General features: G+C 41.3%; 1 protein-coding gene across 2 annotated transcripts in view; it reads right to left on the bottom strand.

Moving 5' to 3' along the window:
- The window catches only part of LOC119660625, a 37,629-nt gene extending 24,407 nt beyond the window's left edge, over positions 1-13,222 (bottom strand). The window contains exons 1-2 of one of the 2 annotated variants that reach the window (XM_038069330.1): positions 12,778-13,222; positions 3,930-4,149 (exon numbers count right to left, since the gene is read on the bottom strand). In XM_038069330.1, the coding sequence (XP_037925258.1) occupies positions 3,930-3,962 (33 nt within the window). In that variant the 5' untranslated portion in view covers positions 3,963-4,149; positions 12,778-13,222. The remainder of the gene's footprint in view (positions 1-3,929; positions 4,150-12,777) is intronic. The other variant, XM_038069329.1, reaches the window with a different exon arrangement.
- Between the last annotated feature and the right edge of the window lie 13,008 nt (positions 13,223-26,230).

The following is a 26,230-nucleotide window of genomic DNA, read 5'->3' as shown; positions in this document are numbered from 1 at the left end:
ATTAGTGGTTTAGGTTTAGCAGCCGTTTCTTTATGATGCAAAAAGCCTGTCCAGCGATTTTTACTACCGAAAAAAATTAGACAAGGAATCACCCCAAAATTGTGTATTTCCAGTAGAATCACAGCTATGGAGTCATTGAAAATGTCGCAAAAGTTCTTTGTAAAGTCTACTCTATGGAGAAGGCAAATATTTGAGTGGCATGAGGTATTCAGTGAAAGCCGTGACTCCATGTGTTTACGAATATGTAGCGGAAAATTCCCAATAATCTAGGGAATAACCCACAGCAAATATCGATATTTCGGGAACAACATGTTCTTTTCTTCAGTGCCGGATGTATAGCAAAAATATACAACAAATTGTTCCCGAAATATCGATATTTGCTGAACAAAAAATTTACTTCTAGCGATGTATTTTCAGTTGTAGCAATCAGCATCATCTGCTCATTTGGTAGGGTGGTAGCCAGTATTTCAAGAGAATTAAAGAAGTTTTCTCCATTTTGGCTGCAAAATTATTTATTAAACAAAAACCATATTTCGGGAATCACGCGTCTCACTATTTTTATCTTCTTCCATAGTATCCATTCAAATTTTAGAGAAGAGGCTCAGACCTTATACTGAAAATTTCATTCATGAATATCAAGGCGACTTTCGTCCTGGGCGATCTGCATCATACCAATCAATAGTTGGTCCCTAGTTAACTCTAGGAATATAGTGTTGATGCCTAACGAATATTTGCAGACTTACGATAGTATTGACCCCTCAGCATTGTAAAAAACCAATGCTACAATTCAGTATCAGTATTCTATATAGCGAAATTATTTAAGCTAATAAAATAGACGATGACTCTCACAGTAGGCTGGTTTCAGAATACGCTGATTGATCGATTTGTCAATCAAACTGGGATAAAGTAAGAAGGCAGACTAGCCTCTATGGTCTTCTGATAGTGGTGATCACATGATAATGGTATGGACATAACATCCGCATCTTGTGTCTTCTCGATAGAAGCAGAGCATTGGTAGGCTTTTTTATGACAGCAAAGGAGGGGAATATTATAATACAATTGATTGACATGATTTCGAAAACATTGACAATTTAACGTACCTGCGAAGTAAACTGCCAAGTTAAGCAAGGCAAGAAATGAAGGTCCTACTTAGAATTTCAGGAGTATTTTGCGTTGAATATGAATGGCACATCAAGCATATTAAGGAGTACCTGCTGTGAAGGCTTAATCCCACGGTCCTCTTCGGACACGGATTGATTTTGGGACTACAATCAGAGCCCCGCCATGCAAGCACAGCGGTCCTGGTTTATACTGAGTGCAGGCTTAGCATTCATACCAGTAGATGTGAGGCCTATCTAACACCTCTGCCACAACTAAGGGGTACGGCACCCGAGCTGTTCAGCGCAACTCCACGCTTGAGCTCCGAGGAGCTCTATCCGCGATGTAGGCATAACCACAACCACCATGAAACTCCCACTAGGGGGCCAACCGCAAATAACCGGGCCGAGACCACATCCTCCAGGATTTCTCCTGGAGCATATGCTTTCAGAGGGCCATCCCGGTTCCCATGGTACCAGATAACCTCCGGTAGGGCTTCGTGGCAGAGCCACTTCAGATGAGTTCCTTGCAGACTCGGTTCTGATCGCCCTCCTCGAGTACGTGGGGACGGAACTCCCCAACGGGTTAACCAGCTAACTACCGCTCTGCGTACACTATGATGCGACCATAGGAACTTCAGCATAGGGTATTGAAAAGGAACACCTACAAAATCAGAAAGCCAATCAAAAGAGGAAAAACCGCTTAGACTAAATATAAAACGTGAGCAATTGAAGGACATAGTCGCTGAGCCAAGACAGTTGGAGGCAAATTTTCAAGGCAGCAAAGTCCCGAAATGGGCAAGAGTGCTGTGAGGAAAAAGCAACCTTTCTCGAAGGGTGCAAGGAGATGAAGCAATTCTAAACGAAATCAGATCACATCTTTTATCGGGGGTATCAAGCATCATTGGAAAAGGTCGAACAATAGAAACAAGCGGATCCATTTGGTATGGAAAGAAGTGTGCTCCTTTTTCAGCCTTTGCCTCGTTCTGTTGCGGGATTAGGACACCAGGGTTAGATTCACTCAGTTTTCTCGGTTATATTCAATTTTATCTTACCTCGAAAATATCAAGGAATTCGGTGAACAATGGTATTTTCCTTCTTTTCGGATAACTCAACTGAGGAAACACCAAGCACAGCACCAAGTATGGTCAATTTTGAAGAACTGATTGTTTCGTAACGCCAATTTTAGATTGCAGAGCTCTCACGTCTAAGATTCATTCCAATTATTGCAATGAACTTTCAACCTAAAACTTTCCTATCAGCAGGTTGGCAAAAATAATCAGCAACCTTTGAACTCACATCGTATTCATTTCCCTTCCATTTCATTAGAATCCAATGAAAGGAAAAAGTTGGGTCAGAAGATTATTTATCTGAGATACTTAACTAAACTTCTACATATGTTCGAGTACATACATATCATATCATTATCACGATAATAAAAACAAAATTTTTCCTTCCGAATCAAGTGAAAGTTATAACACAGACTGGACTGTAATTAATTGGTTCTTTCGTCTACTTCCATGTGCGGTGAAAAATACCAATTTCATTGAAAATTTAATTGGATAGTGAAATATGTTCGCACGAAAAAAGCTAAATATCCAACAATTACAAGGTTAATACAGTATATCAACAGTATCTCATTTTTTTCGCACTATATGGGGAAGGTAGATTGGAGGAAGTGCTAAATGCTCTTTCTCTCTGTTGGATAAATATTTTCTCCAAATTTGCAGAAAATATTGATAATTTTAGGGTAGTGAACCATGGGAAAAGGAAATGCAATTAGTTGATAATGGTGCAGCAAAGTTGCAAATAATTAAGGAAAACGAAATAAAGTTTGCAGAAAATTGAGAAGTTTTAGTTTTCCTATTAATTGGGCAGCTTTTTGAAAATACCAGATACTTTTTTTTTGTGGATCAATCTTGTATCTAGTTTGATTTGCCTTGGTATTTTCCCTGTTCAATAAACTTTTGAAAACCTATCGTAACCGATTGTTTTCTATTAGAAATTGAGGTGCCTAGAAAATACCATCTACAGATAAAAGCTCCTAACTCTTTCTATAATTTTCAATATTGTCTTAAAGCAAAAAATTTGTGAAAGGTAACGGTCCTATTACTTTCTTAATCTACAAATATTCAGGTTCAACTATAAAACGAATATCATAGACGCATAATAGTCGTTACACTCGACTTAATATCTCTTCTTCAAAGATCTACTTATCTAATCGAATGAGTCGGTGTTTTATCGTCATTCATGCGTTCAATTATCATCTCTCAACCATGGAGATGTCACCAGGTGACCCAATTTCATCGGCACAAGTCTGTAGAGTAAAATTATTAACCTGCAAATATTAGAATGAAACTGTCTTTATAGGTTGAGGACGCGCTCTTCCGACATTTATGTGCCTGCATAGGTATACGAGTATCTAACCCGTCTTCTTAGCGCACTATTTCTATAGATATTCTACCACGAGTAACTACGAAAAGACAGAATTATCTAAAGATACATATAAAGTAAATACAAGTATTATTGCATGAAATACTGCAAAACGATGATAAAATGTGTTATTTCTTTCGTGCCTTTTCATTTTCCTTTCTCAATTTTTCTGTACTTGCAATCACATAATACTCGTTTCTGTATACACGAGCCAAGCGTGTGCATAGACCTAAGTATCTAAAGTCGTAAAATCAGTTAAGGTTTTGCTAAGAAAAATCTATTAGGGGTAGCAGCCAGCCGTGGAAATTATAAACAACTTACAAGTGAGCTGAACACAGTGAATGGTTCTAAATGAAACTAAGAAAATGTATAAAATGAAATCTTTTTCAGTTTACTTACCGTTGTTGCGAAGAAGACTGTTGAGAACCACATTTTGAATCTTTTTTTTTTCTATTTTTGTTATTTATATCTTTTACTTCTTTTACGCGTTTAGTAGTTATTGGTTTAAATTTCTACAACTTTTCATTGTATGATCTAAACAAAACACTATTTTTCACTCACGCTAAGTGAATAGAGTTCAGTTAATTGCAAGACACACCTTTTGATTACGTGCTAAAAACTCACAAATTTTAAGTTGAGTTAGTTAACAAATTAACATCAATTTATGCTCTAAATATCAACCTAAGAAAATCAATTTTCCTTTCACTAACTAACGAATGCTAAATGATGAGAAATTTATACTAACAACAAAAAAGTTACACCATCTAATTGATATCTATGAGATACTTAGTAGCGGAATATTAAGATATCTCTTCTTAACTTTAAACGACCCAAAAAAATGTGTCTAATTGAAGGGAATTCAGAAGCGATTAAAAAGATTACAATTGTTAGCACAGGACAGGAAGCAAAAGTTAGCTATTTGAAGGATCTACCATAAGAAGTTTGAAGGTACCAAGGATTTGATATCTCCCCAGTTTACTAACTATATCCTTTGCGCATCTGTTACCCCCGCAAACTTTCTGTAATGAACTGGATGGTTGGAGATTCTCCCCGGGCTGTGTTCCCGACATTCTCAAGGGTATTCCACCTTTTTTGTGTATTACAAAGGACGCTGGGGTTTGAGGACGCTGAGTGCCCCACATCTTCTTCTTTTTCTTCAGCCTTTGTCCCGTTCACAAGCGGGGTCGGCTCGTCGTGATCGGCTTCGCCATTTGGCTCTACCGAGTACCTGATCTGAGTGCAATCTCGAGGCTTTCAAATCCCCATCCAGCGTATCAAGCCACCGTTGCTTAGGTCTGCCCCACATCTAAAACGAAAAATGCTCAAGCCCAAATAACTTCTGTACATATAATGACTTCTATGCTCGTCTTCTGTTCCCGATTACTCGGGCCAGTCAAGGAAATTGAGGAAGAAATCTAGCTCATCCAGACGACGTCCAAAATTCCATAGGAGACATGGCGTAATAGCGACACTTACGCTTTTGGGTTTTTTTCTGTTGCCCGAGCTGTCGCACTTGTTAAACGGTCATCGCATAGAAATAGAGATTAACCCAATTGATTGCAGAAGGTAGAAGAAGAAGATCAATCCTCTCCCCCCAATAATTAGTCATCATCGTCCACGGACAGACAGACATTCCGGTTTTGCGCCGAGTTCCACCAGTTCTGGCGTTCTAGCTTACACCGTCGCTCCATATGAGGCAGGCAATGTTTTTTTGCCCACAATATTTCGGTGAAAATGTATGCGTACTGGCACAACAGCTTTATCATGAAGCATGCCAATGTTTTGGCCTGAAATAAAAACTTCTCAATTGGAATGGACTCCTTTTGACTTGAAGATTTTACATTCCGGGAATATGTAATTTACCCGGTCTGCTGATAGCGTATTTCGAGATAGAGTTGATAGTTCCGATAAAAAAGTCAACTGTGTTGAGAGGTTTGTCAACTCTTCCATTTTGTATGGGTGTGGATAACGAGCCGTTAGGAAAATCAACTTCGAAACCTGTCCCTGGAATCAGCGCTCTATTGGTGTGTCAACTTGCATTAGTATAGCTTTATCAGAAGAAAATGGGTAGCGAGGAAGCGTCTCTTTCTGTAGTTCCCGAATGTCAAATAAGCTTTGTTTGTTAAAAAAAGTCGCGAGCTTGCCTCATGCCTCGCTAAAGTTTGATGTGATGTGCTGATCGCAGCTCTTTTCTATTTTTTTCTCTCTGTTCTCTTGTATGGTATCTAAGAAACGTGGAAGTCTTCTTCTGATCAGATTATCTCATCTACACTATCTGCCTGGCTCGGTACAGTCCCAGAACTGTCAAGAATTTGGTCACAAAAGAACAAACTGCAATCGACACAGTGTTTGTAACATTTGTGGAAATCTGCACGCAACAGCTAATTGCAACAAAATAAAGGAGGATGCTGATGCTGAAAACAGTAGGAAAGACAGTTGTGGGATGCGCTAGCCGAGACGCTAGACTTAACATCATCTTATCTGGACAGTCCACTTAAGGACCAGCAGATCGACGAAATGTCCCAGACCTGATTGACTTTGGTGTTATTAAAAATATGGAGCGGGAGTTGATAACAGGCGAGTCGCGCCATGAGCTGTTTTCAGACCATTCGCCCATCATTATAATATTTGCAAGCATACCTCCTATAACAAGCGAGCTTGGAAACTAACAACCAAATCAACGAACTGGGTGAATTTCGATAAATATGTAAGCGCTCATCTGCAAATCAACACTCTCTTCTTGAAACCAAAGGTGAAGACAAAGCCCTTTTGAAATTCAATGAAATAATAGCCACAGCTCCATAGGTCTCGCGCCGCCCTACACTCATCTATCATCAATCTTCCAAAAAAATAGTACAACGCACAGCATAGTATAGTTGGTCCAAGTGAAACGGAAGTTGAGAGGACAATGACAGGCTCACAGCTCTCCAGACCTAAAAAAAAACAATTCGCCAGCTCAAGGCGACCGCCCCAATAAGCCCTTAAGCATCAACGGGGACAGAAGTTACCTAGTTACTTATGTGGTTTATTGCCTACTGCATCAACCGCTTTTTCTCTGTGGAAAGCTACAAGAAAATTGAAAAGACCTACTCAATGCGAATCGCCATTGAGATCAACATACGGCAGCTGGGCAAAAAGTGATGCCAAAAAAAGGGGCGGCATTTTTAAAACACTTAAAAAAGTGTCCCTCCCCCACTTACGCAAATGCAGTCAAGACTTCCAAAAATATCTATGACTATGCCGAAGGGAAGCTTCTCTTTTACAGCCAAACAAGTTACATGAGTTTTTAAGGAACAAATGGACCCAAGAAAAGCTCCATAACATGACCTAATCATGGGAAAAATGTTGAAGGAACTTCTAGGTATCGCAACCACCCACGTGATTCACATGTTCAATGGAATTCTACGTCTCTTCTTTTTCTTCAGAGCTTGGAAGGTTTCAGATATTACAAGGATTCCTAAATGTGGGAAGGAGCAAACGCATCTTACAGGCCTAGACGTTTCCTATCCATCCTCTGAAAAGAATTCGGAAAACTACTTCTTACAAAAATCTTACCACATCTAGTGGAAAGTGATTCCTCAGCATCAGTTTGGCTTTCGAGTGAAGTATGATGCAATCGGACAAGTTCACAGGATTGTCTCTGAGATAAGAAGTGCACTGGAGAATAGAGAGTATTCCTTATAGGTCTTTTTGAATGTGGCGCATGCCTTCACGAAGGTCTGACTTTTAAAATAAAGAATCTTTTCTCTTGGAGTACAAATTCAGGGCGAAGTAAAATATTTAAATAAGGATCTTTGTTCTATATTGACAAACGCGGGAGAAACTCTATTACAAACGGTCACACCCTCGCAAAATTCCATTTGAAAAAAAGCAGAAAGAGATTCATAGTTAGCTAAGCAGTTCCTCATTTAATTAGTCCACATTTCTAGATTACCCCAAATATTTTTGGACCTCTGTAAAGTAATCTTGTTCAAAGACAATAACTCTACTAGTTCTTAATTTTGTGATTTTATCTCCGATTTCGTTTTAAACAAATTTCAGTCAATTTTCCACAGAATTTTTGGGGGGTCATTAAAAATTCATTGAAGAGTCCAGCCACAAGCCCCATTCCGAGACAGGCAAGAGTCTCTCTATGCAAAGTTGATTTCAATATAACATTCAAAAGCTATTAATACCATCTTTAACTGGTCATTTTACACATAAGTACAAAATAATTACTTTGATCTTTTAGATTGTGGGAACAACTTCTGACTTGTATCTTATATGAAGGTTATAGTGCTCAAATTAAACACTAAAACCGTTGAACGCAGAATAAGAATTTTTGACGAATTTTTTACAATGCATTTTATATTTCTTGTAGTGATTAAATATTTTAGGCTCAACAGATATGATTTCTCTCAAATAGATATCATATCAAAGCAAATTTAGGCTTAACAAATATGGTACCCTAATGAGGTATTGCGGTTAGCTAACTCAACAGAAGACCGCGATGCAAAGGGATTTGTATCTTGCACTGAATGTCCAGATTTCAATCAACTTAGCTAAAAGCGAAGTTAAAAAGTCAAACCCGGTGAAGATACTTCTTTTGAGAAATTTTCTATTTCATTATATTACCTATGGCTGCCTTGCTACATAAATCGATAGCGAGGGCGGAGGGTAGTAATTTTGGCAAATGGTACAACAAACGTTAAGCTTGGTAATAGTCTGGCAATCTACAGTTGAAAACACGAAAGCATATGGCGACAGGAGGTAATCGCTCCGAATTATATTGAAGTGAAATCCGTCGAATGTTCAGATTTAAACTAGGCCTAAAAGATTTTTTTGTTTGAGGATGCAGGGGATCCTGGGTCAAAAGGTCACTTCGGTTTAGTTTAGGGCTGAACATACGAGGGATTTCACTTTAATATAGTTCGCACTCAGGTTGGATGGACATTTTTTTCGTGTTCCTAATTGCAATGGAATACAGACGGGATAAAGACAGAACATCTGACAGAAATTGAAAAATCGGAGATGAGTTAAATACATATGTTGCGGACGGTCATGAGTCAGGCTGATTGAAAAGAGTATGGTAAGCCCCTCGTTTTCTAAGTCTTCTTGGAGTCGACTTCAAACCTATCAACGAAAGGTTGTGTGCAATTCGTGCATCAGATCTCGTTTTTTCAACTTCTGGCTCATTAACGTGTTCACCCCGGCAAAAGTCTCCTTGAATTCACTGAGATGCAGTGAAAGACGAGTTTTATGCACTTCTGGAGACACTGTTTGACTCACTCCCAACAAACGATGTCAAAATACTGTTGGGGCACTTTAATGCGAAAATCAGAAACAAAAGCTGGTATCGGAGAACCACTGAAAGATCAATCCTCCATGAGGAATGCAACCATAACGGTCAACGATTAATTGGCTTCGCAAGCAGTAGAAATCTTGTCATAAGCTTCACATCCTTTACGCACTGGCGCATCCATAAACAAACCTGGAAATCAGCATCTGGTGATGCATATGCCGCCAACCAAATTGACCACGTCCTCATTGGTAAAAGATGGGCGTGCATTGGATGCATGAACCTATCGAGGAACCAGCTGCGATTCAGACCATCAATAGGGGAAGGAAACATATCGGTGCGGAGTCTCCTCAATGCACCAATCGGTAATCAGCCCTACCGAAATATTCGCTGCTGAAAAACTCCGGAGCGATGCTACGGTGCAGGCATATATAGCTGTCCTGGAAGAACATTAATGGAAACCTATCTAATAGAAACACGGGCCAAGCATATAGACTAGTGAATATAATTAAGAACGGTTATCAACCCAGGACTAACCTCTACTAGGAGAAAGATGGAAACATCATCAGCGTTGCTGACAGCATCAACACACGGTGAGCGTTCTATTTTCAAGAGATTCTGAATCCGATACCTGGCGTCCTCATACAAGTAGCCTAGATCAATGGCGGTATTGGTGATCCCTCCCCCACTATAAAAATCCAGTGGAACGGATCTGATAAATTCAACACACCTGCTGTGAATCTGGGAGGACTACGAGGTCCCAGACGACTGGCGCAGGAACATCATCTTTGCCATCCACAAAAAAACGTTGTGAAAACTACAGAGACATTTCATTAGTCTGTCCATCCTACAAAATAGTCAAGAAAATTCTGGAGAATAGAATAACACCATATTAATCAGAGTGAACTGTTTGCACTGATGAAGGGAACAAGTGGTTCCCGAAATATCGGTATTTGCAAGAATAAATACCCACACCAACGAAAAAGAAACAACAAGTTTTTATTATTTCAACACCATATTCTTGATCCTTTCGAAGCGCTTACTGGTTTGAAACAGGGCGACCGATTGGCGCCGACGCTCTTCAACCTAGCACTCGAATACACGAGCAATGGATACCAACACCAGCGGAACGCTACTCATTAACTCGACACAATTGTTAGCGTACGCAGAAGACACCAACATCATGTCTCGAAAACTGCATACTCTTGACACTGCTGCCAAAACACTTGGACTGCACATCAATGACGACAAAACGAAAATAATGATGCAATCAAGAAGTAGGATGCCGGCTCATTCAAGCATCAACATAGGTGACCTACACATCGAATTTGTAGTCAGCTTTATATAGCTGGGTAGCGGTCTGTCAGAGGACACCAATAGGACAGACGAGGAAGAAACAAGCGACGGATACAGCTAGAACATGTGCACAGAAACATGAAGCTCCGCATATACAAAACCATCATACGACCTGTGCTATGCAATGAATGCGAAGCCTGGAACCTAACCCAAGGCTCCTAAAATTTGGTAAACACATTCGAAAGGAAAGTCCTGCGGACAGACGGAAGAACTACAACGCCTTCAGTGGGCAGGGCATGTCCAAGGAATGAGCTACGATCGCATGCCTAAATATGTTACGAACGGACGACGTGTCGACGGAGCGAGACTATAAGGAAGACCGAGAGCACGGTGGGAGAGGACAATATATACGGACGCCGAGCAACTACTGGGCTTCCAAGATTGGAGGACTTGGTCACATGACCGAGGTAATTGGAGGATCCAGGCGGCTGGGGCCCGAAGTCGGGCTGTAGTGAAACGATAATGATGATGAAGTCATGCATGATTACCAGCTTAAACTGGACAAAATTAATGTTAACTAACATGGCAAGGACTGAAGTGAATGTAAACAGAAACGAAAATCACAAATAGTGTTCCTGAGTTAGTTTCCATTATTATTATGTGGCTATACGATCTTCCAGGAATTAAATATCTCCCCTTAACTTATCAAAACTCCAGAAAATTTAAGTTAACGAGAAGTTAGTGAGCTCCCCAGAAAATAGTTTGCTCTCAAAACATTGTATCTTGGCTATTATAGCAAAAAAATGTTAAATCTAGACAGATAGTGAGTAGTAGCTCTCCCAAAGACTTATTGGCGATTGGCGTGTATAATATCTATAATCCCTCGTTCTCCCAGAACCAGTTAATTGCGCTCAAGGGTTCCCTCTCTCTCTTCTCCACTGCTCGTTCAGGAGAAGCTAGATTAGAATACCAGAGTCAAATGACTTCATAGACTTAAAAAATCGACAAAGGGTCCAAAGTCAAAGGCAACCCTTCGGTTGTTGTGTTACTGCGACCCCTGGGAGTAACCTGACTGTAAGTCGTAGCTAAGTACTATTTTTTTTTATTAATTCACAAACATGATATGGTTGCAAATTATATCAAGGATGACCCCACTTGATTCAAACTTGAGCTGGTTCAATCAGAATTTGTTTGTTGAAGACTGAGAAAGCCGTGAGACCGCATTCAGTTAGTGATGGTGCTTATTTTCTTCGTATGCTTTTCAGAGATAGTCCGGAGCAGAATCGTGCTCTGGAAACATCTAATGTAATTTTAGGCATATTTATGAGGGTACCACTCCTCAGGGAGGACAATAATGAATTTGGTATTTCAACCCGTTCATGAAAAGGTAGAAGAAGGATGCCATCCTGAAGGGCATGAAGTTTATGCTTTAGAGGATCAATAGTGCAGAATTTATGAAATATAACAGATTAAGTCGAATCAGCAAATTCGGAATAAATGGAGGCATCATGGAAAAGGACTACTGATGAATATTCAAAATCTACCAAAAAGAACCAGATATGTCAAACTCTTCCTTATATAAAGGATATAATTTGCTGGAAAAACTCTCTAAGATGTATTTTCATAGAATCGCTATCTATTTGAAGGGTCTAATCGAATGTTGCCTATATGGTCCTCTGGTTTGACATAGTAAAAGTTGAAAATGCGAATGGAAAGCTAAAAACGTTTTACATCCCTCGTTTCTGGACTGGCCAAGTTATTCAAGGTTGAAACTTTGCTTTACAGTAGCCATTACCGTATAATATGAAATACCGAAAGGATTTTAGAAAGAAATCTAGTTTGAATGAATAAAGTTCTAATATTCCGAACTGGAACTAGCTAAACAAAGAAGATAACCAACGGGCGAGAATCAGAGAGGTGGCTCAGAGGATAGTAGAAGGAAGTAAAAATTATTAAAAGTTGAACGCTTTAAGTCTCCCAAGGAATCAAATAGCTGTTAAATAATTATCAGGACCTCAATTCGTTTGGTAATAAGATCTTAGAAATGATATTACATTACTTTAACCCTTACCGCTAACTTTATATTCTTTAACTTTTGACGAATGTTTCAACACATAAATTTAGAAGACACTAACTCAAATTACTTCCTTAAATCTTTTGGATTCAACCCGATTTGACTTTATCTGGACTCCAGTGTTGATCTGTTAGAAAAATCAATCGACTTTAGGTTCAATATTAATCAAAATGAATCTAAATTCAACTAAAACTAACATTTTACATCTTCTAAAAACGAAAGATTTAAGACAGTAACCTGATTTTAAAATACTTTTTTATATCACTTTGTTGCGAAAAATGGTAGAAAAGTGGTACATTTCTCGCATTCATAATGAAAATTTAGTAAATCCTAGCTCAGCTTCGAATTAGAAACGTAGTATAAGCTATCAAGGTCTACTTTTGTCATGTTGTGAGGGTGAAAGATGCTAAGAAATTGTATGGATTTAGAGGTTTCAAGTAAAAGGGGCTCTTCGACTATGTCACCTCTTATATTCGGTAAATTCAATTCGAGGGGGTTATTTTAGATTTTCTGAGAGCAAAGAAGTGTCTTGATTTCTATGAAATTGTGTAGTTTCCTAACTAACTAAATTTGGCTCTAAATCCATTAATATGTCTTACGTTATTCCAACAAAATGAGGGTGAACTGATATTTTCTGTTATTCTCCAGAAAATTTGAATTAATCAAACGTTTTTAAAGAATTAAAAACTAATCGGTCACTAAATACACGTCGCCGTAGTTGATATCCACTATCACTTCCACTTATTATCTTTCGTCCAATATTCTTGTCTTATTCCTAGGCCAACATCAATTCTCACTAATTTAAACTTTGAAAACGTCTCTTTTTCAATGGATCACAATCGTATTCAACAGCACGATTATCAACAAAGTTAAAACACGATCCGTGAATAGTTGAACAAGTGTTCAGATCAACAATCGGCAACTGAATGTGAAGCAATCGATCTTGCCCAGGTGTTTTCCTTCCGGATTGTGCAGAACAATTTCTGATCTAGCACCAGAAGATGGGAAAGACGAACCCGCTCATAATGTCAGTGGAAAAACGTTGAAGAATGGTGGAAGATACAGAGTACGAGTAGTGTGCGCGTAACATACCCGTAAGTAAGATCTTTATAGCACCAATGCCAATCATCATCAACATCATCACCATGATCATCATTAACATCGTCAGGAGCATCAACAACATCGCCAGTTTGAATTTGTTCGTATGTATATCAATCATTTTACATAGGTTTACCAGAAGAATCTACGGAACTAGGAGAATGCATTCTGTTGTAGACGAGTGTAGAGTACCAGTAGTATTCATGCGAAATATCTACGGGACGTATACCGGTAATAGAAGATACGGGTATTTGTGGCAAATGGGAAGTTAGCTGAAGCTGAAAATGACTCGAAATTAGATTAGATTTACGCTATGACCAGCACCTAGCATTTAGTTTCACAAACGCCACAGGTGTATGAATTTGATATGCCGCCGCGGATGGCACGGTATTGTACATACCATTGAGGGTAAAGCTAAAAATGGGATATGTTGATGGAGAGCTGCCGATTTAGTCGTCATGTAAGCATAGATTAATGGTGACAGAGACTTGGCAAAATATTAGATCAATATGTTATCTTGGGAATAATTGAGGTCAAACTCAGTGAGACTATTCCAGACATCAACTTAAAGATACATCTGGAGTTTAAGTCGTATTTAATATCGTTAACGGAAAATAATTCTTCGAGCTATCAGCCAGAAATTTTTGTTTCATCGTTTTCGACCCAAAAAAAAAACATATAAAATAAATCTAAACTTTTTGTCGAGGAAAAAAATTGTATCTTTGGCGGACCCTGTGAAGCAGTCACTTAAGCTACGAAAGATCCGGCGATGGGATTTCTTCCGTAAAACCTATGTGAAGCCCTTGATATGCTTAACCTATCAATCTGTTGCTATAGCTTGAACGGGTCCGTCAAAAAGGCGGATTCCCCGATGTGGCGTTCGTTCAGGGGCCCAGAAAAGAGAACCTTTATCAAAATTGGATCAGTTACGAATTTGTTTTTTTTTTTTATTTTGATATCACCCTTTAGGCCTTCCTTGGACCTCTCGTGAAACCTACACTTCGCCTGAACTTTTCCATGTTACAAAGCTCTACGATGAGCCATTCGTCAAATAAACCTAAATGTGAGTCAATTTTCAAGACTTCGTGCAATGCACGAGTATCCTACCATGTTCATAATAAAGGTCTTGGGGGTTTAACAAGAGCACCTGCCATGTAGGCATAATCCCATGCTCCTCACGGATTGATTTGGTGACCACAACCAGAGCCCCACTGTGACTCGCCATGCGCCACTGGTTAATGCTAAGTGCACCATTCATACTAGTTGATGCCCCGGGTCTCAATTGTCGATGAGCCGCACAGTCCATCTGCCCCTTCGCTCATTTTGCCAAAAAAGTTACCATTCGGTAAGGGGCAACCATCTCTTTTAAGTTTTCGCCCTTAAGGCGATAGATAGCTTTGCGCTCCTTAGCAAGGAGGTAACGGGGATCACTCCCGCAAAGCTCCCCGTCTCTGCGCTTAAGCAAGGCGCTTGCAATACACCTCCTTGTCAAGGGCATCAGCCCATACTCCAGCTGCAGTCCCGTCCGCTGCTGCTTTGATTTGCTTGAAGAAGCTCATCTTCGAGTCAAGTATTAAACCAAGGTATTTAACTGGTGGTTTTGACTCTATAGTAGATCGATATGGGACGCAAGGTCGGGATTCTCTTTCTGATCAAGATGACTACTTCGGTTTTTTCCAGCGCAAGGCTGAAACCGTGAACAGTCACTCATCCGCTTACCCGTCGCATCAATATGCCAAGTCTGCTTTGCGCCTGTTCAACAGTCGACAGCAAGTGCCGCAACGTCGTCTGCATAACCGACCAGGCGCGACTCTTCGGGCATATCGAGTCTCAACAGACCATTATAGGAAGCGTTCCAGAGGTCCGACCCTAGAATGGATCCCTGTGCTTCTCCCGATGTGATTTCCATCCTCCTTTGGCCCTCTAGTGTCTCATAGAGCAGGGAGCGGTCTTTCAGATAATCCCTCAATATCCGCAAGAGATAGCTTGCCACGTGAAATGAGTTTTCTAATGTGCCTAGCATATCTGTTCTTCTTACGGAATGGAAGGCATTTCTGACATCAAGCGTTATCAGGAGCACTATCCGTCGAGATCGGCGGCTGTGTGCCTCGGCTCGATAAACCGCATCTACCACCTCCATAATTAGCATCCACTGTGGATCCCCCTGTTCTCAATCCGAACTGCCTTGGGGATAAGTCCCCGGCCGTGCGGATCGTTTCAGCGAGTCTACCCCTGATGAGCCCTTTCCCGACCGTGTCAATCATACACAGCGGTCGGTCTGCAGACGAGAGCTCAGGATCTCCTTTATCCTTGCTTATTAGCGCGAGTCTGGCCACTTTGCAGCAACAAGGTAAATGCCCTCCTTCAAGCAAGCTTTGAACGCCTCAAGCAACAATTCTGGCCGTTGGTGGAACAACAATTTGTAAACTTCCGCCGGGATGCCATCAGTACCTGACGCTTTCTTGTTTTTCATAGTGAGAACCGTTTCTTCGAGCTCTCTCAGAGCCCCGATTATCCGGGTCCGGATCCTCATTCACCTCGTTGACAAGTTTCTTCCAGCCGAGAGCTTTGGTTTTATTTATAGCGCTGCGGAGTCTCCTTTTTGCTGATATATACTGTGCCTTTATGGCGCACGCGTCCTCGTTGGCGTGCAAACGTTGTGCCAAACGGCGGAGCTTATGACACTCCCTCCATAGGTCGGCAATCTCTGCCGCCCGCCAGTACATAGAAGACTTGTCGCGGCTGGGTCCCCTCCGGGGCATGGAAGCCTCACACGCCGTCGTTATCAGATTCATCACTGAATGTACAACGGTGTCAGCTGTGACACTACCAACCCCGGAGCGCCCTCCAGCGCGGCCCTACCTTCTCCAAGAGTTTCGACGAACTTCCCGATGTTCACCCTCGCGACATTCCACAGGCAGGAGGAGCGTCGCGTTGGTGCTCGCCGGCAAGTGGTATCAACCACTGCGAACGCGATGCGCTGGTGATAACTTGCCAAGAAGTCTTCTAGGACTCGCCACCTGTCCACCGAGTGATGTTTGGAATGCTTCCTTCACAGCCTGGGCGCCGAAACTATGGCGATGATCCGGTGTTTAAAACTACGAGCCCGGTTCTCGCCGCCATTTTCAGAATCCGATTCCTCTGGAGTCTGACAGAGGCATGCTGCATTCAAGGGCCCTGGCATTAAAATTACCGCCTACCAAGATTCGTCCCTCCGTGCTCTAAACGGCGTCCTCCAGAGCATCAAACGTGCGCCGAAAGTCCGGCATCGTCTCGTTCGGCGTCAAGTAAACGGGAGGGAGTGGTAGCAGTAGGAGGAATTCACGTTGTCGCTGTGTATGCGGGAGTAAAACAGGATGAGGTCATTGTCGTCGGATTGGCATTTAGTGAGGAATTTGATTAGTGAGGTAAGGAGGAGCCGGTCTATACGGTCTATCTCGTCATAGTGAGGATTGGACTGGGAAAAGGACAGGCGGAAAAACCTCCTTTCACGTACCCGTAGACGTTCCTTTTGGGCTGAGGAGACGCCGCACAATGCGACGAATCCATATGTGATTAAAGGACGGATAAGCCGCTTGTATCAGAAGAGTTTGACGTTGGGAAAGATGGCGGAGTCCTGCTTGAGGATAGGACATAGGGTTCTCAGCCCAGCCAAGGTTTTCGAAATGATGGAATTTACTTGAGGTACGGGTGATAGGTGGGTATTGAGAGTTATTCCAAGGTATTTAGCGGATTGGACGGATGAAATGCGGATGTCCCGATTTTAATAGTGAGGTTACGGGGGTCGGCGTGCATCTTGTGGGTAAACGTGGCTCTACCTAAGAACACGCAGGCTTCACATTTGCTGGGTAGACACATCTTCACCTTCTTGGCATCAGTTCAAATCTGAAGATACTATATAAATCAAAGTGCTTGCATCTACGCAAGATCCTTTCTTAACCCGATCCCCAACATCGGTAACACCAGCCAATCCAACCGCTTCCATTTACCCCAGTAGAATGCGATCAATGTTCATCCTCACATCAGAGGAAACACTTGGTTGGGCGCTTGTTCGAATCATCTCACCTGTCGAGCATGAAACTCATCATCATATCGAGACCTATGTATGGAAGCCCCTCGTACATATGTACATACATATATGTTCACGGTGAAAAGTAAGATGATAGACGAAATAAGTGTTGTGGTTACGTTAACTTGACCTTCACGATAGCATCAGCGCGGCTTTCCCTGATTCCTCATCTCCGCTTATAACTGCACATCCCAAGTACCAAATCAAGCTCCGCTTTTCCTAAGCTGTTGCTGTTGTTGATGGTATTAATACCGATATTAAAAAATGTGCGCTAATTAAATCGAAGTGAAGATACACTAACAGTTTAAGGCGCAATGAGTCTTACGTCCATTACAATCAGGCTGAAAAAAAGATCGTTTTAATAACGTACTTTTTTCACATTTCTTCCCAGAAAGAAAACTACTAAAGTGGAACCAGGAACAGTTCTATATCGGAACTATTCGACCGATATTTAATGAGTTGCAGATTTTTTCTCTAGATATTTTTCCATTATTCACAAATTTAAATGTTTCGCTGTTGCGTTTTCTCCTCTTTCCCAGTTTTATGAATTTTCATTCAATTAAACTTTACGCGATATTAAGTGTAGTCTGGATGGGGATCACCAAGAATCTTTCGAATTTGATTTTCACTCAGGAAAAATTTTCGGGTATGAGTTGGTCTTTCGTGTCTGAATAACACTGGAATTGTGAACAGAAAATATAATAAGAAAATATTTAACGGTTATCCGAATATATATGATTTTAATCGTATTTCAGAAGATCATAGCGTACGCACAATGGGTATAGTGCCGATATCTGGCTACTATGGACCCGATCTTATGGAATCAAATGCAAGATTGGGATCTTCACAAACTTTTCACTGGCGTTCTCGTTTTTTGTGTGGCTAATCGAACTTAATTTCATGAATTTTATTCATAGTCCCTTGTTACGATTCGCAGTATTGAGACTTTTGTGTGGTATTAGATAGATAGATCTATTGATCTATTCGTTTCGCATAGTAGAAAGTGATCGAATATGAGTATTTTCACCTTTGCACGTCAAAAAAGAAATTAACACAGTACGTGATATCAATATTAGGTTTTATCCAATTCTAATTTCAAAAACGAAATAATCTCTAGGCGAACTTATAGAAGACCTTTTTCAAATAAAAGATTTCAACAAAAAAGACCAAGGGAACATAGAATGCTTTCATTAATTGTATAGCTGAATTTTATTGCGGAGTAGGTAATCATTACCTGACTACATTTCTTCATCCATATTCCTAGTCCTAGTCTCTCTCTTTCTTCAGTCATATTCCTAGACCAGATCATGCAAAGTAACCGGTACATCACCTGAAAGTAAGCTATGAAGTGCCATCCAGTCTGGCCTCAATATTACTAGATGAAGGGGAATTCATAAGGGTACGAGTCAGATACTAGCGGGCAGGTTAATTACTAGGCGTAAATGGCTCAGGGATCTAACCCTTGAAACGCCTTATACGATAGTCTGCCTGATGTATCGCATCTGGTCGAATACGCTGATAACGTTGCAGGAATGGTTACCGCGCGCACGGCCGACTAAGCGCAGTGTACACTGGGAATGGCGGCAAGTTAGCAGATGGATGGCTGCCTAGATCCTCCTTAACTGTGGAGAAAACCGAAATCGTTCTGACCAAGGAGAAGGTTCACACACTCTTCTATTCAGGTGTTCTAAGGGACACTGGGAATGGCGGCAAGTTAGCAGATGGATGGCTGCCTAGATCCTCCTTAACTGTGGAGAAAACCGAAATCGTTCTGACCAAGGAGAAGGTTCACACACTCTCCTATTCAGGTGTTCTAAGGGGAGGAAGACGAGGCAGCAACTTTGTCGACCGAACCAAAGCCAAGTGGCCAAGGAAACGTGGGCCACGTGGTGCCATCGGGAAACGTTATATTCATATTTCCTTCCTGGTCGTAATGCAGTAGATGAATGTTTTAAGGTTTAATTTGGGCGACCAGACCTGGGTCTGGACGGCGAATCATCTGAATTATTTTCAGCCACAAAACCTCATCAGGGTCATACTGGTACCATGGGAACCGGGATAGCCCTCTGAATTCATATGTCTCAGGAGAATTCCTGGTTTATGTTCTTTCAGCCGGGTTATTATTGGCCCCCTTGGTTACGTCCAAGCGAGCAAGAGATCTTCAGGCCTCAAACGTAGAGTTGCGTTTACAACCCGAGTGCCGTACTCCTTAGATCGATAGACGCTTAGGTAGATCTTGCATCCACCAGTGTGAATGCTGAGCCATGCACTCAGTATAGACTGCTCTTTTATACTTATTCACTAATTACTTAAATTACTTTTAAACATTTTTTTAACTATCAACTAAATTATCTGTTAATTTCCGCGGTGAGTCTTATTAATTTTGAGGGGCAGTTACCTGAATCTGTGTTTAATAAACGTGTCGCGTCTTCTTTCAAAATGTCTAAACTTTCCCAAGGGTTCAAGGTTGTCGTTCGGTTTTTTTTTTTCCTCCACTGTCAAATGATTCTTGACGCTGCCTAGTAAATTCCGCAAGGTGAACGATCGACTGGAACTTACGCCTTCCAGTTGAAACTTTCCGATCCAATTCCTGATGTTGTTAAAAAGGTGAGAGCACAGGATACTTATCCGTCTCGTGGTTGTTTCCTTATGCTGCGAGAATAGTGTTGTATAGGTATCCCTATTGTGTTGCTTGATGTTTCTTAAAATCAGCTTCTCAATAGTCTGAGGATTATACCCATTTTTCAATAATATGCTGTCGTTCCTTATTGAAGCCGTATTCCGAAAGAGGGTATATGATCAGTCGGTGAATCATGCAATTATAGGCTGCCATTTTTTGGGAAAATGTATGATGCGAAGTTGCTGATATCGTTCTCTGGGTTGCTGTAGGCTTATAGTATATCTCGAACTTAAGCCTCCCACTACAATTAACGATATTCAGATCTAAGAAAGGTAGAGCCCCATCCTTTTTACCTCTAGTGTAAACTCGATTTTATGATGAATCTTGTTTATAAAGGAGATGACCATGTCGATATCGTCTCTTCTAACAACCGCAAATACGTCATCTATATACCTAAACCATACTGTTGGCATTATTCCCCTCGAATCAATTTCTTCTTCGATTGATGACATGAACCTTTCAGTGAGTAACGACGAGAGGGCATAGATGCATAGATTCGAACTTTTCTTCTCCATTCTGGACTAGATCCAAACTAGTTCAGCCATCTCTCGAGTTCGAAAATTGACTCTTTCACTGGCACGTTGGAAAGCAAAGCCTTCACATCGAACGACACCATCACCTCGTCCTCACCCATCCTCTCAATGCGTTGCAGCTTCTGTATTAGGTCATCGGAGTTAGCCACTGAATACTTACTATATGTCATCCCAAGTGTCTCGTGCTCATTAATCAACCACTTGACGATGTTGTGAGTTCGAGTCCGCAATGATTTCTCGCATCTCGTCCCCCTCCTTGTGGATTTTTGGTTGGCATCTGCTTCTTGGAAACGCAGGATTAGCCATTCAGAGTCGCCCAATATTCGGGAATATCGCACTAGCTTCCTTCAAAGCTCGATCGACGATAGATTCGGGAAGCAGGTTGTTCCGCAATTCGAAAAAGTTTCCACTCTCCAGTTTCCAGATAATAGCCTGGTCATATTTATCTTTGTTCAAAACGACGACGTTTTTCCCCGTGTTCGCCTTGAGAAAGTATAGTGGTTCATCACGAAGTTCGCGTATAGTTTATTTAGCGGCGCATTATTCCGTTTGACTATTTCGTCACGGCCAATTGAACCGTCCCTACCGAACCGTAACCGTTCCTTAAGCGTCGATTTTATTCTCAAGAATAGAAAAAGTCTCCTGAGGCCCATTCGGGACTGTAGGGAGGCTGAGGCAACGTTGCCTCCATGTGCTAGCCCAGATTCTCCACTACGAGGAACGCTGTGTGACTCGGCGCTAATTGTTGGCGATGGGTGGTCGGACACAAAGAATAAATTCTCAGTCTTGTGAGGACTTCCACGTATAAAACTGCATTAACTCTTTGCCTGGATGGCACAAGCTTTTTGTGGATGACTCTATGCCGATCAAAAAAACAAATGAGCATAGCCTTCCATTTGGATTGCTAAGGGGTCGTGGGGAAGAAGAAGAAGTTTGCCATTCTGAGCTCTGCCGCTTGCTCTCCCGATCGTACGTCTACGCACGTCTCGTCACCGGTCACTATATTGTCCAAAAGGTCGGGGTCCTCATTCATATGATGAAGAAGATCCTAGCATATCGCTGTTCGCTTCGCCTTTTGCTCCTCTGACAACACTTACGCCACCAACGTTCTGCAGCACGAGCTGCTAACCGTTTTCTGGCTAAAAAATTTCTAAATGCGATCTCTGTGCTCGCGAGCAAACTACAAATCGCCTTCTCTCAGCAGTTACCCCAATGTGACTTTTCTCAATCAACAGCCCGTCTTCTAGACGGTCAATTTGTAATTTGGTATCTATAATCTTGCCATCTCTGCCCTGCGGAGTAGAGCGATCCAAAGCGGATACAGGTGCTGCTGGCTTCAAATATATTAATTCAGATACTCGACGAATGAACTATATCGCGTGGACACCGTCGCTATTTGAGGATGGAGGGGTCCTGAGTCCCCGATCCACTAGGTGTCCGCCCGTACTAACTTTCCCTCTTCCCTCTAATTCACGGGCCACTCTTTTTTGGGTAAGTATCCACTTTTTCATAAATTGCTGACGGTCTAATCGTTAGAGCAACTCTTTGGTACTGCCTCATCTGTACCCTGCTAAATAGCGTAACTGAAAACGAAGCAATTCAAAAAGTCAACCTGGATATGATAATTCATATAATTATTGGACGATATAATTTTCGGACGCACAATAGTTCTTTAAGGACGCGATGCGACTTTCCCTTAACAGAATAATAAGAGGTAAGTTACTCCTCAAAATTAATAGAGTCCATCATCGAGTGGAAAGAGAACTCAGGACCACCCAATCCTCAAACAAAAGAGTGCTTGCCTGAGTTCCTGAAATCCGCAATATGAGGCTGGAATGTGATAGTGAAGGCTGCTTCTCGCTTACAACGCACCGGGGAGTATACCGGGCCATCCTCTTTATCATATCAATGTCTACCAAAGACGTATATATAATTGCCATTTACCCCTTGGTGGGGTATAGCGTGTCTACCAAGTACACTTCAGCTCCATCCCCCCTCCAGGACTCTCTTTCTACTGTTCTGCACCAAGAGCTCTTGAGGCGACCTACTCATCGACCATCTTGGGGGAGTGGGCTGATTGGGTTTGCTTTTTCCCACCTCTGCGTTTTATCGCCGAGTTTCCTACAATTGAAGCAACGAATCTTCGATCCTACTTGCCTATCGCTTTCGTCACTAGCTTTAAAGAAAGCTCTGTCTTCCTTCCTTGGTCTGGATTTGTTGAAAACATGGAAATATTAAAATCGAGACTACAAACTGGACAACAGCAGCAACTAATAAATGTCTCAACCGTTTAAGCATGATGTTCAGCACCGCATCAAAACTACTAGTTCCCTAATCTGCTCGAAGGTGGAGTCATCTACCTCCCATCTCCACTTAATCTGGTCCCCAAGTCCAATGGCGAATGGCGACTTTGTGAAGATTATAGACGCCTGAATACTCAGACGACTCTGGCTCGATACCCCATTCGACTCATCCAAGACTTTCGCATCACTTTTCAAACTGTCATGTTTTCTCGACCTTAGATCTCACCAAGGCTTACCACCAAATCCCTGTAGCCCCTGAAGATATTTCAAAGAAAGCAATCTGCACACCTTTCGAACTCTTCGATTTCAAACGGATGACTTTTGGCCTGTGAAATGGCGCGCAAACCTTGCAGAGAATCATCCTCTCTGTATTTCGAAACTTGGACTTCTGTTTGGCTACTTGGATGACGTTCTGGTCGCATCTTCCACCGAATCCGAGCATTTGGTACACCTTGAATGCACATTTAAACGCTTCCTTGAAAATGGTCTTATTCTTAACGTTGAAAAGTGTAAATTTCTTGAGCAGCAGGTGAAATTTCTAGGTCCTTCAATCACCCCTGAAGACATAGAACCCAGACAAGATGCAAGCGATCGCAAATTTTCGACTGCCAAAGACGGTTAAAAACCTCAGAACGTGTTTGGGCATGATAAACTTCTACCGTCCGGGAGATTGTGTAGATGATCGCATATATTGTTCCCTTCCGCGATAGATCCTGAAATTCATAAATCTTTTGCAGACGAGTCCAAGCTTCTTATGTCGTAACACAACTTCTGTCGCAACATTCTCGTGAAGGTAAGCTGGGTTCATCCTTGGGGAAATCTTAGTTGGGAGTGTAAGTGGAAAAGACCACCTCCTCTAAATCTCTACATTTTTGTATCTTTTTCTATATCACAAAAGGACCTTCCCTAAATAAACCCAGAAAACCTCGATATCTACACAAATCATATCAATGCTTGGGGTCGAACTCTATCAGATACTATACAAACATATACAACGCATACTGTACGAAAATCGATACCTTCAATAATGGTAAAAAGAAATCATTGATCTGTATGATTAAGATAAAATAACTGTTTTTTCGGCGAATTCAGCGTATGTGAAAATTTTTCGTGAAACTCATATTGAAATCGATAATAACAATAACAAAAATCCAGATTAAGTGCATGCGAACGACTCTATAAAAACGTATTGACCTACGACGTACACATAGACAGCAAAGACCTATAATCGCTTTAAGAATATTCATTCATCTTCTCATAGCCACTCTGCCTCTCTAAGTATCTATCCGACCTGTTTGAAAAAATCTGGAACATCAGCAACATTAGTTACCCAATTCACAAATACAAATTATGCTCCCCGGAGGGCTAATACGAGCGAACAATTGTATTTCAATCAAATTACCCATTCAATGGATTGAATCATTAATTTCCTGATTACCTATTCTCTTAGGCGCAACCTGTCTTATGTAAATAAGATATTTGCACTATTTGCCATGCAACAAATTATTCTAAACCGTGAACCATCCGCCTGAAACGCTGTAATAGCCGGAGTCGGTTAGAAATTAGCGCACAATTCCTCGCCGCTAAGAGCATAATGTGTTTTAACTAGATCGACACAAGTTTACACTAAAATATCTGCACCGGACATCATCTGGCTCGAATATAGGTTAAAGATAAGAGAGCATAACAGATCGCTAATAATATGAATAATTGCAACTTACCGCAATACATAAAACAAGGCGGATGGCTGCAATAAAGTGAAATTTCGTTTGGGATCTGTTTATTCAGGGAAAAAACTCTTCACGTATGCCTGAGCCTGATTCTGTTGTAATTTCGCAGTTAGTAATGTTATAATTTTCGATGCACTAAATTCTTTCCGAAAAATTGAATTACAAATCAAATCGGTAAAATAAAGATATTTGACGAGAAGATAGAAGATACTTTATTCGAATGTACCCATGAGCTCGTATAAGAATTTTCTGTGTGTCGTTCCGCACTATCTACAGATTACGGGTGAGTATTATAAAATTACCGGAACTAGGTCACCGTAGAACCACTTCCTCAAAACGGTAATTGACAATACTTTACTTTTCCCAGCTTATGATAACGGAAAAGTCCCACCCTTAGTGCTCACCAGCCCCTATATATCTACAGCAGTCAGCAGGATCGGGTTATGATACCCCATACCGCAGCTTATTGGCCTATAATATGTCCTACCAAAGTTCATTCATGTGAAAAGTGTCGCCCTAGTCGACTGGCTGAAATCCATTAAAAATATCTGGTCGAACCCGTTTTCCGGGGTGGTTCTTCATCAGGTGGTACATTTTCATCGCAAAACCGGCAGGATGTTTTCATAGTTTCGCTAATTGTTTGATTCTAAGTGCAAGTTTCAGTACCTCATCAAAATCAGTTCCAAGCCCATTTGAGAAAGGAGAAGGGTCGAAAAAGGCCGTGTATCACCCAGACGTGTCAGGGAATATTTGGAAGGCTCCATAATGGTATTCACTATTAATCTGCCTCAGTGAGAGAGTGACTCCTCTGTGAACTAGGGATTAAAATTTCTTGTCGTGAAAGGACTAAATGAAATGAAGATCCTAGGGATTCAACGTGAGTACCTTCCATATGGACATATAATCCTACGGTCCTTTTCGGACATGGATTGGTTTGGAAACCATAATCGAAGCCCGCCCATGACTGGCACTGATTTCTACAGAGTACAGGTTCAGCAGTGGATCTAACATTTCTGCCGCAAGTATGAGGTACGGCGCCCGAGTTGTACAGCGCAAGTCCACGCTAAATGGGGTATATTTTCGGAAGTAAATCAAGGCTAAAATTGGCAAACTAAGTATTTATTGTTTATTGAAATGGAAAATAAAATAGAATTATTGGCCACATCTTTGGCTTCACTTTAAAAAAAGACCTTCCTAGCCCATCCCTAGCCCCCTCTACGTCACAAAGCGGTTTGGCGTGTAAAAAACGGGACCCATTGGCAGACACGATTGCAGCCCTCCGGTCGGCCAAAATTCTTAGTACTCAGGACAGTTTAGTAATGTTAGAGGTTCACACGATAATGGCATATATTAACTGTTATATCCCGCAAACCGAATTAAATTATCTTTATTTTTTCGTCCGCCGCTTCAAAAAACGGTTTGAAAAGAAAAAAGATAGAATTCTTTACGAAAACTTGGATAAAACGATTCTTACAAATTTGATTCAATTCCCGGTCCGTACAGTACTTCATCCTCTTGGATGGCTTCCTCCTGAACTCTTCCCCTGGCTTTTCTAAGGTAGATCCTCGCTTCTTTTGCTGCAGCTACTACTTGAGCTTCTGACTTTGCAATCCTTTCTGCATTTTTCTTGTCCATTGCA

This window comes from Hermetia illucens, chromosome 6 (assembly GCF_905115235.1).
Source record: "Hermetia illucens chromosome 6, iHerIll2.2.curated.20191125, whole genome shotgun sequence".
Lineage (NCBI taxonomy): Eukaryota > Metazoa > Arthropoda > Insecta > Diptera > Stratiomyidae > Hermetia > Hermetia illucens.
This window is presented reverse-complemented; position numbering and strand designations above follow the sequence as displayed.